Source organism: Sturnira hondurensis, unplaced genomic scaffold (genome assembly GCF_014824575.4).
Source record: "Sturnira hondurensis isolate 20B ecotype Veracruz unplaced genomic scaffold, ASM1482457v3 Scaffold0008761, whole genome shotgun sequence".
Lineage (NCBI taxonomy): Eukaryota > Metazoa > Chordata > Mammalia > Chiroptera > Phyllostomidae > Sturnira > Sturnira hondurensis.
In genome coordinates, this window is record NW_028081392.1 from 1,017,412 (window position 1) to 1,032,799 (window position 15,388).

The 15,388-nt window shown below is 52.9% G+C and overlaps 1 protein-coding gene across 1 annotated transcript in view; it reads left to right on the forward strand.

Annotated features, from left to right (window-relative positions):
• The window catches only part of SLC29A3 (solute carrier family 29 member 3), a 41,934-nt gene extending 26,771 nt beyond the window's left edge, over positions 1-15,163 (forward strand). Inside the window, exons 4-6 of the mRNA XM_037055824.1 lie at positions 5,029-5,255; positions 9,565-9,727; positions 13,821-15,163. Of these exons, the coding sequence (XP_036911719.1) occupies positions 5,029-5,255; positions 9,565-9,727; positions 13,821-14,475 (1,045 nt within the window). The 3' untranslated portion in view covers positions 14,476-15,163. The remainder of the gene's footprint in view (positions 1-5,028; positions 5,256-9,564; positions 9,728-13,820) is intronic.
• Positions 15,164-15,388: the final 225 nt, after the last annotated feature.

A 15,388-nucleotide genomic window follows, 5' to 3' on the forward strand; every position in this document is an offset into this window, starting at 1 on the left:
GACAGCTGGGGCTGGAGCTGCTGGGCCTCCTCAGGGACCCCTCTCTTCCCCTCTCAATGTTGTCTCTTGCATGTAGTAGGACTTTTCGTATTGTAGCTGAAGAACATGTGCTCCAAGAGACAAGGCAGAAGCTATGTGGTTTTTGTAACCTACTCTGTGCTGTGACATAGTGTCACTTCTGCTGTCATCGATAAGTCAAAGCAGTCACAAAACCTTCTGGGTTTTATGAGGACATAGACCCCATCTCTCATTGGAAGGAACGTCAAAGAATTTGTACCCATGTTAAAAGCAAAGTGAAGGCTGGAAAGCAAGAAGGAGAATGGTGCTCAGATGGCCTGAGTAACCTGCCTCCTCGTGCCTTGTCCCGGCACATGGCGCTACATTCGGTGCCCTTGCAGGTGGGAGCCTCCAGAGACCCCAGCCCTGGAGGAGGTGGAGGAATGGAGCCAGGAGCAGAGCCAGAACTGGGGTTCCCTCAGTACTGCCAGCTGCTGGAGGGCAGAGCTGGGCCCCTGGCAGTGACTTGAAAGAGAAGGCATGAGGAAAGGAAGGCGGTGGAGGAGGAAGAGAACAAGGAAGATGGGACAGGCCCACGTGGGGAGTCCTTCGGCCTCTCGCTACCCTCTCTGCTCTCCAGGTCTCTCTCACGATCCTGTCTGCCCACTCACTCAGCCAGCCTGGGGACAGGGGTTTGTCCAGCTGGGCCAGCCCAGGCTCACATCAATGCGAGCGCCTGCCCCTGCTTGATCTGGAGTCACTAGCTGAGCTCTAGCAGGGGGCGGCGCCTGGAGATCCCCTTGTTACACCACCGAGGATGCACAGCGACCCAGGAGGGAGGCTGTGACTTACCAGCTTTTCAGGTGGAGGTCAGGAGATGTGCCCAAGACCACAGGGCCAGTGATGAGTGGCCCAACCTGGCGTCTTGCCTGGTACTGCCTCCTCTGTGGCTGTGAAGTAGGAAGATCGGGAGGAAGCCATCCTGGGACTGGGGTCAGCAGTCGCAGGGACGGTCCGCCCTAGGGCCCTGGGAGAATAATCTCTAATAAGAGCAGTGAGCGCTTCCGAGCACACGTACCCTTTAGTGCCATTCCCTTGTTTGATCCCGCAGTAGCCTAGAACGGGAAACATATCCTCTTGTTTTACAGGTGGGAAAACAGGCTCACTGAGGGCCAGTAGGAGGGTGGAGCCAGGATTGGAACTGGGACCCTTCTCCCTCACATCTGTGCTTGGAACCTCCGGGTCCCCTGCCTTCTAGTTTCCTGGGTTTTCTGGCTTCAAGCTGCTGGAAGGAAGGAAGTGGTTAGAAAGGCCTGGGTCTGCCTGCACTGGGGACCCTGGGCTACCTAGGCAGCTGTTACCCTCTGCCTGCAACTTGGGCAGAGGGCTGGCTCTGAGGGCTCAGCCTTCCAGGCACCCTCCAGGAGTGTCCAGCCTGCCCAGGGTCTGCCCTTGCCCTCCCCTGGCTACAGGAGAGGAGTGAGGCAGTGTGGGAAGTGCTCCCGTGCCTCTGGGAAGATGGTTTGAGGCTAAGTGTTTTTGATTTAGCATGTGAGGTTGAAATGTCTCCTTTTCTCGCCTCCCAGAGAACCCTGGCTGGCTCTGACCAGCTCATCCATAATCGCCAAGCATTTTATTATGTTCGATGTGCAGCATCATAAATACTTATGAGGAAGATTTACATTCAGGAGACTTGGGAAGAAATCAGTTCCCTGGGGTCCTGAGCCCTCACAAGCAAGGTGGTGTACCCTGGGTACAGCTGGCAATTCTCTCCAAGGATGTCATGTCACCGAGACCTGCCCCAGGTCGCTGGAGCAGTCATCCGGCATGCTGGCCTTCCTAAGGCTTTCCTGCTGTCCCAGAGGAGACCCTCTGCCCCGACCCCCCCCGCCCACACACACACCACTGGGCACTTGTCAGGATTTTCCCTAAAATCCCAACAGCGTCACCCCCTGGGCCATTTCCCCTGCCCAGGGTGGGAGAAACAGAGAGTGAAGCCTGTGAGCTCCCATTACTGCACGTGGGGCAGGCTTAAGCAAGCAGGCACATTTCTTACAGCTTTATGAGCACTGAAAATAGCCCCAGGCGAGATCCCCGAGGGCCTGGGGCTTATGGATGAGGCTTGGAGGAGAATGGGTTAGGTAGGTGGTAACTAGCAAGCCAGGAGGAGACCTGTGCAGGTGAGGGGACTTAGGGAGAGGCAGAGGCAAAGGTGGATTGCATTGCTTTTTAAACGTGGCATTGACTTCCTCATGCCTCACTCTTCCCTCCGATCCCACCCTTGGGTGCCGGATGAGAAGTCCCCCAGCTCTCTCCAGAGCTCCTGTCCTGTTCAAGTGGTGACAGGCACAGGAAAGCTCCTGTGAGGCCGGCGGAATTCCTGAGATGGACTTTTCCTGCAGCGTCTGTGAGGAGGTGGTTAAAGGCAGGGCTTTTCCCAAGGCTGGCCGGCCGCGCTGCAGGTGCTCACAGCTGTCCCCCTGCCAGGCTGAGGGGCCAAGAGGCAGAGCGATGGGAGGTTCAGGCCCAGGGTGAAAGCCACCCCTTACTGCTGACACCCTTGCTTGTCAATTTGTATATCCAACAGGTGTTTACCAGATGCCTGCCAGGCCCCGCACCAGCCCTGGGGGCGACAGCCTCCAGGCCCTGTGCTTGTGTAGCTCCTCACACCTCTGTCTGTTGTGTTTCTTCTTTTTGCTCCAAGGAACTGTTAAATCCCTTGGGAATTTGTCCCCAGCCTCTCTCTCCACTTGAATTTCTTCAGATTTAGAATCATCAGCTGGAGAGGACCAGAAAGTTATCTTATCTAGCCTCTTCTCTTTTGAGATGAGGACACCGAGGCCCAGAATGGTCGAGGGGTTGGTTATGAAAGGAGTTGGTGGCAGAGCTGGGCAGGGCTTTAGTCCCCTGCCTCGGGCCCTGTATCCCTTCTGGCTCTTATTTTGGGGGTGGACAGGGCAGCTCCAGCTGCTGGGAGAGAGTGGGGGCACCGGGGACAGGGGTGAGTGTGTAGAATCTCCTTGAGCGTCCGTACATAAGGCCTGACCAGTAGGCTCCGGGGCACCTGGTGTGTATGTACGCAGATACTCCAGGCCCCTGGGGGTGCAGGCTCTCCACCTGGCTGCCCACAAGCTGCTGCCCAGGCCTAGACCCCTGTAGACCCCGGGAAGATATGTCTTAGTGTGAGGTTTCCCAGAAATGAACCCTGGAACGAGGATTTTATTTAAAAGTAGTTGATTTGGGAGGTGAAAGTAGAAGAGTGGGGAAGGGAGACCAGGCAGGGAAGGCAGTCAGTGAAGAACACCTCGTTAAGCCAGCTCCCCCAGAGGGTGACAAAGCTCACCTGCCAGGGAAGCTATGGGTGCTAGTGTGTGTTCAGGACGGTAGGCAGTTGGGAGTGTTTATCCATCCACTTCCTGGGCATTGGTTGAAGTTTCCTCTTAGGACATGTCACTTGCAGCCTGCTTCCTAGTAAGAGGGAGGGTACATGGGCAGGACACCCTGAGTGTGCAGCTCCCCAGCTGGAAACCCCGACATGCCTCTTTGTGTTCATTGGCACGCTGGGTGACAACAGAGACCCAAAAAGGATTTTCTCTCTCTTTACCTGGAAAGTTAAAAGTAAGGCCTGCCTCCAGGCTCTGCTGGAGCTGGAGTTCTGCAGACCTGGGTTCTAGTCCCAGCTCCCCACCGATGTACCCCACGACTTTGAACAGTGTACCCCTCGCGTCCTTGGGCTTCCTTCTGCCCCTTGCAAAGCAGAGGCAGCATCTGCTCCCTTCAGTTGGATCAGAAGGAAACTCAAGTTAGCCTGGGGGCCACAAAAGTGCTTTGAAAAAAATTCTTTCTTGCTTTCCATGTTCATCATTTCACACCTATTTATGCACATATTTTTCTTCTACCTTTCAAGTATTTCTTTTTTTATCCAAAAAAAAAAATCATGTATAACTAATCTGGCTTTTCTCCCAGCCCTCACCCACTGGTTAGAGGGAAAATTAACTTAACTTCCAATCCGGTTTAAAGCTTAGTCTAATCTGATGAATGAAAAAGCCTCTTTAGGTGATGTTCTCTCTCCCCAGAATGAAAATTCGGTTTCTCTGAGTGTTGTTGGCCTTCCCTGCTTCTCACTGAAGGGCAGCATCTGGGCAGGCTGGGGCAGGGAGGAGTGCAGGGCTTACATTAGGGATGGGAGATGGGGCAAGGGCTGGGGCAAAGCCTGAGCTGCACAGGCTTGGCATCAGCTGTTGCCCTTGACAGTGGAGACTGTCACAGGAGAAGCCTTCCATCCTGGCCACTTGTCTGGACCTTCTTATTTCCTTTGTTCCAGGGGAGGCACTAGAGTGTCATTCTGACAGCACAGTCTGCAGCCAGACCTCCTGGGTTCACGGCCAAATGATCTTGAGCAAGTTCCTTAGCTTCTCTGACCTGTTTCCTCACCTGTACATGTGGGATAGGTGAGAGTACCTATCTGTAGAGCCAGTATTCGAGTTCCATGCATTAGCATATAGAAAACACTTAGGAGAGTACCTAACACGAGTTAAGTACTGGGTGTTTGCTGTGACGACACTGATGCTGTTTTTCTTCTTTCTCTCCACACTTCTGAGTTTTGTGGGATGGAAGCCCAGTGGGCGGGTGCTCGTTAAACACTAGACAAAGCAAGCAGGAGCTTAGCCCTGTGGCAGGAGGAGCTGGGGCCAGCCTCGAGGCCTCGTGTTCTGTCCTGAACCTCACAGCGAGACAAAAGGAAGCAGTACCTGCCGAGCATCTGCCCTGAGCCAGACCTGCTCTCTGCACCCTGCACACGCCCCCGCAGAGACCCTCACAACCCCTCCTGCGGGTGGACCCATTCTCCCCCGTTGTCCAGAAACTGAGGCTAGAGCAACTGAGCCATTCGTCCAAGGCCACGCAGCTAGTGAGCTGGGAAGGGCGGGACTCAGACCCAGGTCTCCAAGATCCCCTGCTTCTCAGTTCACCAACTGGGCCTGGCATGGGGCCCCGAGGGGGTTTCTAACTGCTTCTGCCATCCTTCCCCAGAGTTCCGATTCATGTCCGTGTGCTGGCCTCGCTCGCTGTCATGCTGGCCATCTTCGTGGTGATGACTGCGCTGGTGAAGGTGGACACCTCTTCCTGGACCCGCAGCTTCTTTGCTGTCACCATCACCTGCATGGCCATCCTCAGTGGCTCCTCCACTGTCTTCAATAGCAGCGTCTTTGGCATGACTGGCTCCTTTCCTATGAGGAATTCCCAGGCGCTGATATCAGGTGAGAGCGGGGGGCCAGACAGCCGACCAGGTTAGTCCCCCCAAATTGCACATGATGGAGCCAGAGGTGAGCATGTGACCGCCCTTCCAGAGACGGAGATGAGCGGTAGGTGTGTTTTCAGATATATTATTGTATAGCAAAGCGCCCCAGAACTTAGTGGCTTAGCAAAATAACAGTTGTTTCTTCTCACACATCTGCGATTTGGGCAGGAGTGGTCAGCTCCTCTCTGCTCTGAGAGGCGTCACTGATACAGCTCAACTGGGGCTGGGGAACCCACTTCCGAGATGGCACGCTCGCCTGGCCAGCACGGTGGTGCTGGCTGTTGGCTGGACATTCAGCCAGGGCTGGGTCTGCGCCAGGGTTTCTCTTCACCTGGACCCCGCCATGGCTGCCTGGGCTTCCCCATGGCATGGGCTGGGTCATGAGAGTGAGGATCCCAAGAGACCCAGACAGAGTGTTATTTGCTTTTATGATTTACCATGTAGGCTCACTTCCATAGCCATAAGCCCGTCAGGACTTAAGAGAACACAGACCCACGTTATCTCAGCTGAGCGTAATGGAAATTATCCTGTTGAGAGTGGGTGGGAGGGAGGACAGAGTTGCAGCCACCTTTGGAAAACGTAGTCTGTCCCCCAAGTGCACTGCCTGAAGCAGCTTTCCTTTCTTTCTTTCCCTCCCCTCCCCCCGTTCCCCCTCTCTTTATTTTTCTATTCCCTTCCCTTTCCCTCTTTCCTTCCTCCGTTCTATCTGTCCTTTCATCCTTTCTGATTTTATAGAAGACCTGCTCTGTGCCGGGGATTCAAAGATGACCAAGACTCCACCTCTCAGGAGCTGCCAGCCTAGCGAATAAACTCCTTCGGCCCTGAACTTTGGCAACTTGGGCCAAGCCCTTTAGCTGAAATTTTGGTGCTGATCCTAAACCTGTTGTTTAGCCCTTTGCAGTTCTGTTCTCTCACCAAGATGTTCCAACAAGATCAAAAAGGGCTGGGTCAGTGAGAATCTGTGCACTCTCTAGGGACCACCACCCCTTAAAGCAAGACGGGGCCTCAGCGGCTCTGTTCGGCATCTCCGCACATCCCCACTGTGTGAAGAGGTGCTGTGAGCATTTGCTCACTTGAGAAGAATTTCACAAAGAATCTGTTGTGTGGTCATAATGAATCATGCCAGGTAGTATGTAGCAGACATGACAAATACCTCGACAACTGTGTGTCCCCTTCCCACTCCCACGCCAGTGCTAAACATCACTAATCGGTCTGCATCTTTCCTCCCGAGCCTTCAAATCCTTCTCAACACAGCACTGGAGACAGTTACTGTCAACACAGCAGAGTTAGATGTGGCCTCAAATCTAGCTGCCATTTTCGGTGTAGGATTAGGCTTCTGGCTCTATCCCGGGAAACCATTGGGCCTAAAAGAGAATAAGAAGGGGCCCATTGCTAAGTTCCTGGAGTACAGTCAATATGTCCCTAGCAGTGCCTCGAGAGGGACATGCCTAGGCTGAAGGCAACGGCCACCACGTGCTGGCTGTACTCCCTTCTGTCACCCATCTCGGAGAGAAGCCTTTGTCCCCTCATCTCCCTCCATCCTGCTGGGAGATATGTTTTTCAGTACAATGTCAGCCTCATTCATTACCCATCAGGGGCCAGTGACCAAACATACCCTTTTATGTTGGCAAGGGGTCTTTCAAGTTCATCTGGCCACCTGCGAATCTTCTAGAGAAGTGGGACACTCCCTGAACTGTTCAGAAAGTCCATCTTTGAAAGGGTTGAAATCCAGTACTCAAACTTCTATGTTAATTACCCTGGGCCCTGGGCCACCGTCATCACTGTGTGCAGCCCCACGGGGCACCTGTCACCCGGAGAGTCCCAGTTGTCCACTCTCCCAGAGGCCCCAGAGCTACCTCACCAGCCTGCGTTTTTCGTCCGGAGGAGGGAGCCAGCCCATCTGTGAATTCCGCCTGTGTTGGCATCTGAGGAACAATTCATCCGTTTGGTACTGGTGTTTTTTTACCCCCCCTCATTTGCATGTATTTCCATAACTGATGAGATAAAAGTAGGGAGTCATGAAGGATGAGCTCCCCGAGGCCTGGTTTGTTGTTGATGATAATATTGTAAATTCTCTACAAGTTGGGAAGAGAGGGGGGAAAATCAATAGGCAGTGATGTTAGATCTCTTCCTCGGGCAGGCGGCGAATGTCTCCCTGAGTTTAACCCTAGTTCTTACAAAATGCCAAGGTGTGGATTACAGCTTCTCAGAAGTTGGCAGCCTCTTGGCAAAGGGTTTACCCTGTTGTTGCTGCTTTGATGTAGGAAGGACAGAAATAGCCAAACACCTCACTGAGAATCTGAGAGGATTTGTACAATCCTTCTCTGTGCCAGGTGCTCTTCTGAGCACCTCACACTAATCTTTATAACAGCCTTAAGAGGTAGGTCTTATTGACATCCCCATTGTGAAGATGAGGAAATGGGGGCACAGAGAGGTTAAGTGACTTGCTGAAGATCACACAGCCAGAAGTGGTGGAGCCACTCAGAGGACTGGACTCAGATGTTCTGGTTCTTGGGTCTGTGCTCTCGATCACTATGCCAACTTGCATTTCTTTCCTTCCTTCAAATCCCAGCCTGTGGCTAATAGAGCTCCTTTTGAGAAGGTTGGGATCGTCCACCAGTGCCGTGGGCTGCTCTCTGCAGAGCTGCGGAGATGCCGGGCAGAGTGCGGGTGAGGCAGCGACAATGGGCAGTGTGGGGGACGAGGGCCAGAGCTGCCGTGCTGTGCCTCTCCCCCTCGGTGCAGAGTGGCGCCCGGTCTGAGCTGCCCAATGAAACGACAAAGTACTTCATGCCCACACGGAGCAGTTTGCTGTTTGCTGTCTGCTGTCAGCACTTCTTGCTTCCTTGAAAATCGATATTTATTCATTCAGCCACTCAATCCAACTTAGTCACCAGGCACTCACCATGCTGATGCTAATGGTTGTGTCTGTGTTCAGAGCTTTTTCTATTCATTGTCCCACTTCCCCCTCACTACGTCTCATGGGTGAAGGATGAGCATTAGCACCTTTTCCAGGCAAATAAACAGAGGCAGGGAGGGGAAAGTAACCACTCAGCTAACGGCTGACTCTGGGCCAGCAGAAGTCGATCACCCACGGCTGAGGGGGTTCAGCAGAGAAGGAGGACACTTCCTTCTCCCCAAACAGCTGCATGGCTGTGGCAAAGGGGGCGGCCGGCGTTTGTTGGAAGTCCGCTCTGGGCCGGGCCCTTTCCGATCGCCCCGTCACTCAGTCCGCAGGGCAGTCAGGTAAGGCAGGCGCTGTTACCCCCATGTCACAGAGAAGCAGGCTATGGCTCCAGGGTGTCATGTTAGCAGCTAGGGCATAGTGAGCAAGGGTCAGAGTCAAGGTCAGATGTACATTGGTTTGGATCCTGGGCCCCTGGGTCCCCTAGGTTTTGCTGTGTCCTGTGCTAGGTAGCAGTGAAAGGTGGGGTGCCACGTGGCCACATGGGTCCCAGATCAAAGCCTGGCAAGGTGGAACATTTGCATGGAAATGAGTGTGTATTAGAGTGTGACAGTGTACGTGAGTATATATGTGACTGGGAATGTGTGTTACTGTGTATATTGGGCATATGTATATGACTGTGTGTGAGTATATGTACATGTGATAAAGTATGCAAGTGAGAGTATGTCTGTGTGTGTGATAGGATGTGTGTGAATGTGTGGGCACGCACCTATGTGCTCACGCATGTATGGTGCCACAGTGGCCATGGAGCACAAGGGAAGTTCTGTGAGTGCAAGGGTGGGCGGCACGGGTGCCCATAACGGGCAAGGACTGCCCAGACCGGCTGGCCTGGCTCGGAGGCAGCTTCGGAGCCTGTGCCCAGACGCCCTGATCCTCCTTCCCAGTTTGGTGGGTGATGGTGTGAGCCACAGAGTTCTCCGAGATGTCTGGCCTCAAATCTAAAATGTCCGACCTCATCAGCAAGGCAATAAGGAGAGATGGAGGGTCAGGGGTCAGAGGTGAAACCAGAAAACAGGCAAAACCTTAGAGGCCACTTGCCCCCTCAGACAGCAGCCTCTTACAAGCCCATCAGAGAGATCCTCGGCCCAGATCATGGGAACTGATACCCTGTCAGTCAGAGCGTTCTGGGCTGCAGAAGCCCTCCCTGTCCGCCGAGGGTCCAGGACCCTCTGAGAACGGCAGTGTTCTTCTCACAGGGAGAAACTTGGTTTTGGTTCTGTTAACCTTGGGCCAAGAGGAGGCAGACCTGAGATGCAGGGAAGACGGACCCCTCACCTTCCTTGGTGTCCTGTGTCCCCTGCAGGAGGAGCCATGGGCGGCACCATCAGCGCCGTGGCCTCCCTGGTGGACCTGGCACTGTCCAACGATGTGACGGAGAGCACCCTGGCCTTCTTTCTGACTGCGGACATCTTCCTCGGCCTCTGCATTGGGCTCTACCTGCTGCTGCCGCGGCTGGAGTATGCTAGGTGAGGCCCTGCCTCTAGCCCTCAGTTCCTTCTTTTCTGTGGTTGTATCTTTTTATTATTTACAGGCATTGGCATCTAATTAGGTGGCATGTCTGTTTCCTTGTTTACTGCCCATCTCCCCACTGGGGCGTGAGCTCCCTGGGGCAGAAATTGTGTAGGTTTGTTCATCGCTGTGTCCTGGTGCCTTGAGCTGTGCTGGCCTCGTGGTAGTTGCTCAATTTATTTTACAGTGTTTTTCCATTTTACAGATGAGGAAACTGAGGCTTCAGAGGGTTAACAGACATGCTCAGGTTGCTCACCTGGTGAGCTGCAGGTGGGGATTCGAACCTGGAGCTGTTTCTGGAGTGGCGCTCTTTCCACTGCATCATGTCGTAGCTCTGGCTTGTGACTCCAAGGGTCTGTCCTCATCTCATCTCGTCATCCGTTCCTCCTGTCCCTGTGAGACAATCACCTTGCTAACCACCTGGACTCCAACTCTACCAGGGCAGTTTGAGGATTGTTATAACACAGGCTGGCCTCAGTGGCCCCAGGAAGATAAAGGGGGCCTGAGCAACCTGACACTGTGACCCCCAGGTGACTGCAGACCCGTGAGCTTGCCCATGCCCTCCTCTGCTCCCTCAAGGCTGCCGTCAGAAATCGCCCAGTTGGGCTTCACGCCGACGTCCCTGTGAATCCTGGGTTCTGGCTGGCTCACCGTCCCTGCCAGCACCCCATACACTACCTGGCCCTTTGTCACTGCTGATGAAATTATTTTGAGCCACTGACTGAACAGAAGGCAGGAGGTTCCTGCCACACCTTACACTGTTCCCCATCCTGTTTTCTGAGTGGTTTTTGCATGGGTCTGTTTGCAGTGGGGTGGCCAGCCTTGCATGGGGTGAGGTGCTGTTTGCCTGGGGCTGAAGGTGCTCTTGGGATGAGGGGTTTTCGGTGCTAAAACTAGGACAGTCTCAGGCAAACTGGAACAGATTGGCATCCTGGATTTCAGTCTCACTTGAACAGGCCAAAATCCTTCCCCACTGAACATTCTAGAGAGTGAACACCCAGAGCTGTGCTGTCCCATGGAAGCTTCTGTTTCTTTGCTGATTAACACTTTGGTCAAGACTTTTGGTTTTTAGCAAGTCAGCTGAGGATGGAGCCTTAGAGGGAGCTGTGCTCCTGGGGCTACTCAGACTAAATCTTCTTTATTTTATTTTTTTTTCTTTTTCTTTCTTTTTTTTTAAAAACATTTTATTTATTTATCTTTAGAGGGGAAGGGAAGGAGAGAGGAAGGAAACATCAATGTATGGTTGCTTCTCGTGCATCCCCTGCAGGGAACTGGCCCCTGCCGGAAACTGGCTTGCAACCCAAGCATGTGCCCTGACTGGGAATCGAACCACGATCGTCTGGTTCGCAGGCCCGTGCTCAATCCACTGAGCTACACCAGCCAGGGCAGACTAAATCTTCTTTAAAAGGGATAGTTGGAGCCCTGGCTGGTGTAGCTCAGTGGATTGAGCACAGACTGTGAACCAAAGGGTCGCTAGTTTGATTCCCAGTCAGGGCACATGTCTGGGTTGTGGGCCAGGTCCCCAGCAGGGGGCATGTGAGAGGCAACCACACATTGATGTTTCTCTCCCTCTCTCCTTGTTTTTCTCCTTCCATTCTCCTCTAAAAGTAAAATACATAAATAAAGGACAGTTGGAACATTGTCTCATACACCAAAAAGTTGAGGGTTCGATCCCTGGTTGGGTGTATACAGCAGGCAACCAATCACTGTTTCTCTCTGACATTGATGTCTGTCTGTCTGTCTGTCTATCTCTCTCCCACCCATCACCCCCCACCCCACTAAAATCAATGACAATATCCTCAAGTAAGGAGTAAAAGAAAAAAGGGAGCCCATGGGTGTTGTACCAGGAAGGCTGGGCTGCCCCATCCCCCGCTTCCCCAGGGGGAATTGGGAACTTGGCCTCATGTAGTGCTGGGGCCTGGTGACCTTGATAGGGTGAGACGAGACAGTTATATTTGGAAGAACTTATGAGGAAGAGCTTCAACCAGAGGAACTTGGTAGGAAGCTCCCTCTGAGCAAACTTAAGGCCACTGAGGAGGGGGAGAAGTAAGAATATTTCTTTCCCTAAGAGTGATTGTGAAACGCTGCAGGGTTCAAGTCCAAAGTGCCCTGCTCAGCATCACGTGGAAGTGTGGTTCTGGGGGGGAGTCCTCCCACCAAGCACTTGTTATCTATAGGTTCTTAGGATGGAAAGACTGACAGGGTTCTCAAAAGCTTGTGGCTGCAGTACCCCTCATTTTACAGAGGGGGAAACTGAGGCCCAAAAAGAAGAATACCTGGTGTAAGGTCATATGGGGAGGTAAGGGAGACCGAAGTCAGAACCCAGCCATCACCACGCTGCTGTTCTCCCATGCCCATAACAAGCCTTCTGTTTGAGGTACCTTAATACAGTTAGCCCATGTCTCCTGGTTTTCAGCCACCTGAGGCCCATAGAGGTTCAGTGACTCAGACAAGGTCACACAGCAAGGCAAGGGGACACATGCCTTTTCTTTGATCAGAGTGGCAGAAATGGAAAAGATTGATAATATTCAGTATGGAGGATACGGGGAAAAGACACTTTTATAGGCTTATTGGTTCTTTCGAAAATTATGTTTTGGGGGCTATTCTGTGCCTGAGGATTTAGCTGGAAAGAGCCAAATGTACTTCTTATCCAGAGAGTTGCCTTCTATTAACGGAGACAGAAGATAAGCCAGTAAACTAACACAATGATTGTAAGTTGTTGTCAGCTTTTTAAAAGAGATAAATAGGTGCTCTCATAGAGATTAAAAGGGTAGAGTTGGTGGGTCAAACAGAGTAGAGACATATTAGTCCTGTTTGGAGAGCAAGTCATCAATATCAATCAAAATTTTAAAGGTACAAACCTTTTTTTAAAAGAAAGAAATCCTCACCTGAGGACACGCTTACTGATTTTAGAGGGAGGGGAAGGGAGGTAGAGAGAGAAAAACATCTATCGGTTGCTTCTCATATGCGCCTTCAGTGGGGAGCAAACCCCCAACCCGGTGTGTTCCCTGACTGGGACTCGAACCCATGACCTTTCGGTTTACAAGACGAAACTCCAAACAACTGAGCCGCATCAGCCAAGGCAAAAGGTAGCCACTCTCTGGCACAGTAGTCGCCCCTAGAAATCTGCCCTACTAAAATACTGCTTGGTGCATGCAAGGATGTATGTGTGGGGATAGTCACTGCGCCTGTATTTGCAGTAGAGACAAACGAGCTGCTGTACATGTCCACCAGGAGGGGAGCAGTTAAGTGTCTGTTCCTTCAGTGAGATACTAGGCAGCAGTGCAACAGAGAGTGGGGCCCTGTGTCCTGTGGGAAAGGATGGCCACACAGTGTTCTTTGGACAATTACATGTATCCATTTATGGATAATAGTTATGAATGTATTTGTGCAGTTATGTGGTATATTTATATATTAGTTATATATTTAGGAGTTACACTGTTGCAGAAAGTTTTAGGATATGTATGTCTGATGCTACTTTTGCTTAAGAACATATCCGTGGGGTGGTACAGGGTGTGTGCGCCTGTGTGGAACAGGACACACGAGGTTTTTAATGAGCAGTGCCACTGAGGAGGGACCAGAGGGAGAGTCCTCCTGCTGCATCATTTCTCTTCGGTGTTATTTGGGTTCATTGCACCAAGCGTGTATTACTTATACGGTTTTAAAAATTTGCATTTTTAAGTGCTACTTTATATCTAGCCCCCTCCCCCAAAACAAAACAATAAGCAAGTGAGCCGAGACTGGAGTGCAGGTTCACCATGTCGTCCACGGTCAGAGTTGGTTTTCCCTGATCCTTCTTGGGGTACGGCTGCCACCACAGAACAGCAGGCTGGGCAGAGCCCGGCCTTTTGGCAAGCACCAGGACAGGCAGGTCAGGGACTATGCCAGCTTCCCCCTGGCCACCCTGTGGCACGTATACCATCTGAGAGTCTTCAGGGGCTGCACGCCATCAGGGGCTTGGGCTTGCCATGCTGAGCCCAAAGGTGCCCTCTGCCTCCGTTCCTAGAAGTCCCCCTGGGGCTCTCTGACCTTGTGGCTCTCTCCCCACAGGTACTACATGAGGCCTGTGAGGCCACCCCGCGTGTTTTCTGGTGAAGAATCGCCACTCCAAGACTCCCCCAGTGGCCCTTTGGTGGCTCCCAAATCCAGCTCCTCCCCAACGCCACCCCTCCGCCCCATCCTAAAGAGGACAGCAGGCCTGGGCTTCTGTGTCATCTACCTCTTCTTCATCACCAGCATCATCTTCCCCGCCGTCTCCACCAACATCGAGTCCCTCGACAAAGACTCGGGCTCACCGTGGACCACCAAGTTCTTCATCCCCATTACTGCCTTCCTCCTGTTCAACTTTGCTGACCTGTGTGGCCGGCAGATCACAGCCTGGATCCAGGTGCCAGGGCCCAGAAGTAAGGTGCTCCCTGCACTCGTGCTGCTCCGGACCGGCCTTGTCCCCCTCTTCATGTTCTGCAACTTCCAGCCTCGTGTCCACCTGCAGACTGTGGTCTTCCCATCTGACATCTACCCAGTGGTATTCAGCTCCCTACTGGGGCTCAGCAATGGCTACCTCAGCACCCTGGCCCTCATCTATGGACCTAAGATTGTGTCCAGGGAGCTAGCCGAGGCCACGGGGGTGGTGATGTCCTTTTACATGTACGTGGGCTTGGTACTCGGCTCAGCCTGCTCTGCCCTGCTTGTGCATCTCATCTAGAAGGGGTCAGTGACAAGAGAGTTGCTGTGAGCTCAGTGAGAGAGGCAGGACCTGCCGGGAGGGCTCAGGTGATGCGCAGAGAGGTCTGGAGTTGACCTCAGTGCAGAGGGCTGAGCACACCCGGGCCTCGTCTCCCCAGGGAGCTGGGGACACAAACTGCCTCTGTGCCAGGCAGAGACATTCCAGGCATTTCCACGGATCACTCCTGAGACTTTTCTCCAAGAGACACCCAACGGTTGCATCCCGCCTTTCTTTACAACCTTCTGGGGGCTGTGTTGCCAGTGTTTGGCTCAAGTAAGTGCCAAAACCCAGCCTTGCTCCTTCCAGTCGACAACAGGATGTGAGAGTCCTCAGCTCTCCCTAACCAGAGGGTCCCCATGGAAAAGAAGTCCCTGGGGATGGTGAGCCACCAGGGCCAGGACCCAAGCTTGTGCAGCCCGTTCCTTCCGTGGGTGAGAGGGCACCCACCAACCACACTGGAACATCAGGAAGACAGGTCTTCCAGGGAACCTTCCTTCCTGAAACCTGGGCTCCGAAGGTCTCCTGGTACCAGTGTGTCAGGCCTGGGTTTTCAAATAGGGCTCTTTAAAGTGGTCCGTGGCCTGGGTCAGGGCTGCGTCTTTTAACTTGATGTTTACAACATGGTCACTGGTCCAAGGGCATAGTAAATTCCTGGGCATTTAATGAAGTCTGTGTTGGGGTCTTGGCAGGAAAGAATACTCAAAATAGGTAATGTGAAGGTATTTGAAGAGTGAGTGTAGGACCCTGAGGAGAGGGTTCCTCCAACCTGCTGTGACCTGTAAGAGGTGAATTTCCTTCTCCCTCCTGGCTCCTTCAATTTCCTCCCAGTCCCTGTGGCCTGCATCACCGCCAAGGAGCAGGCGCAGATGACGGAGAGTGGATGGAGGAGCAG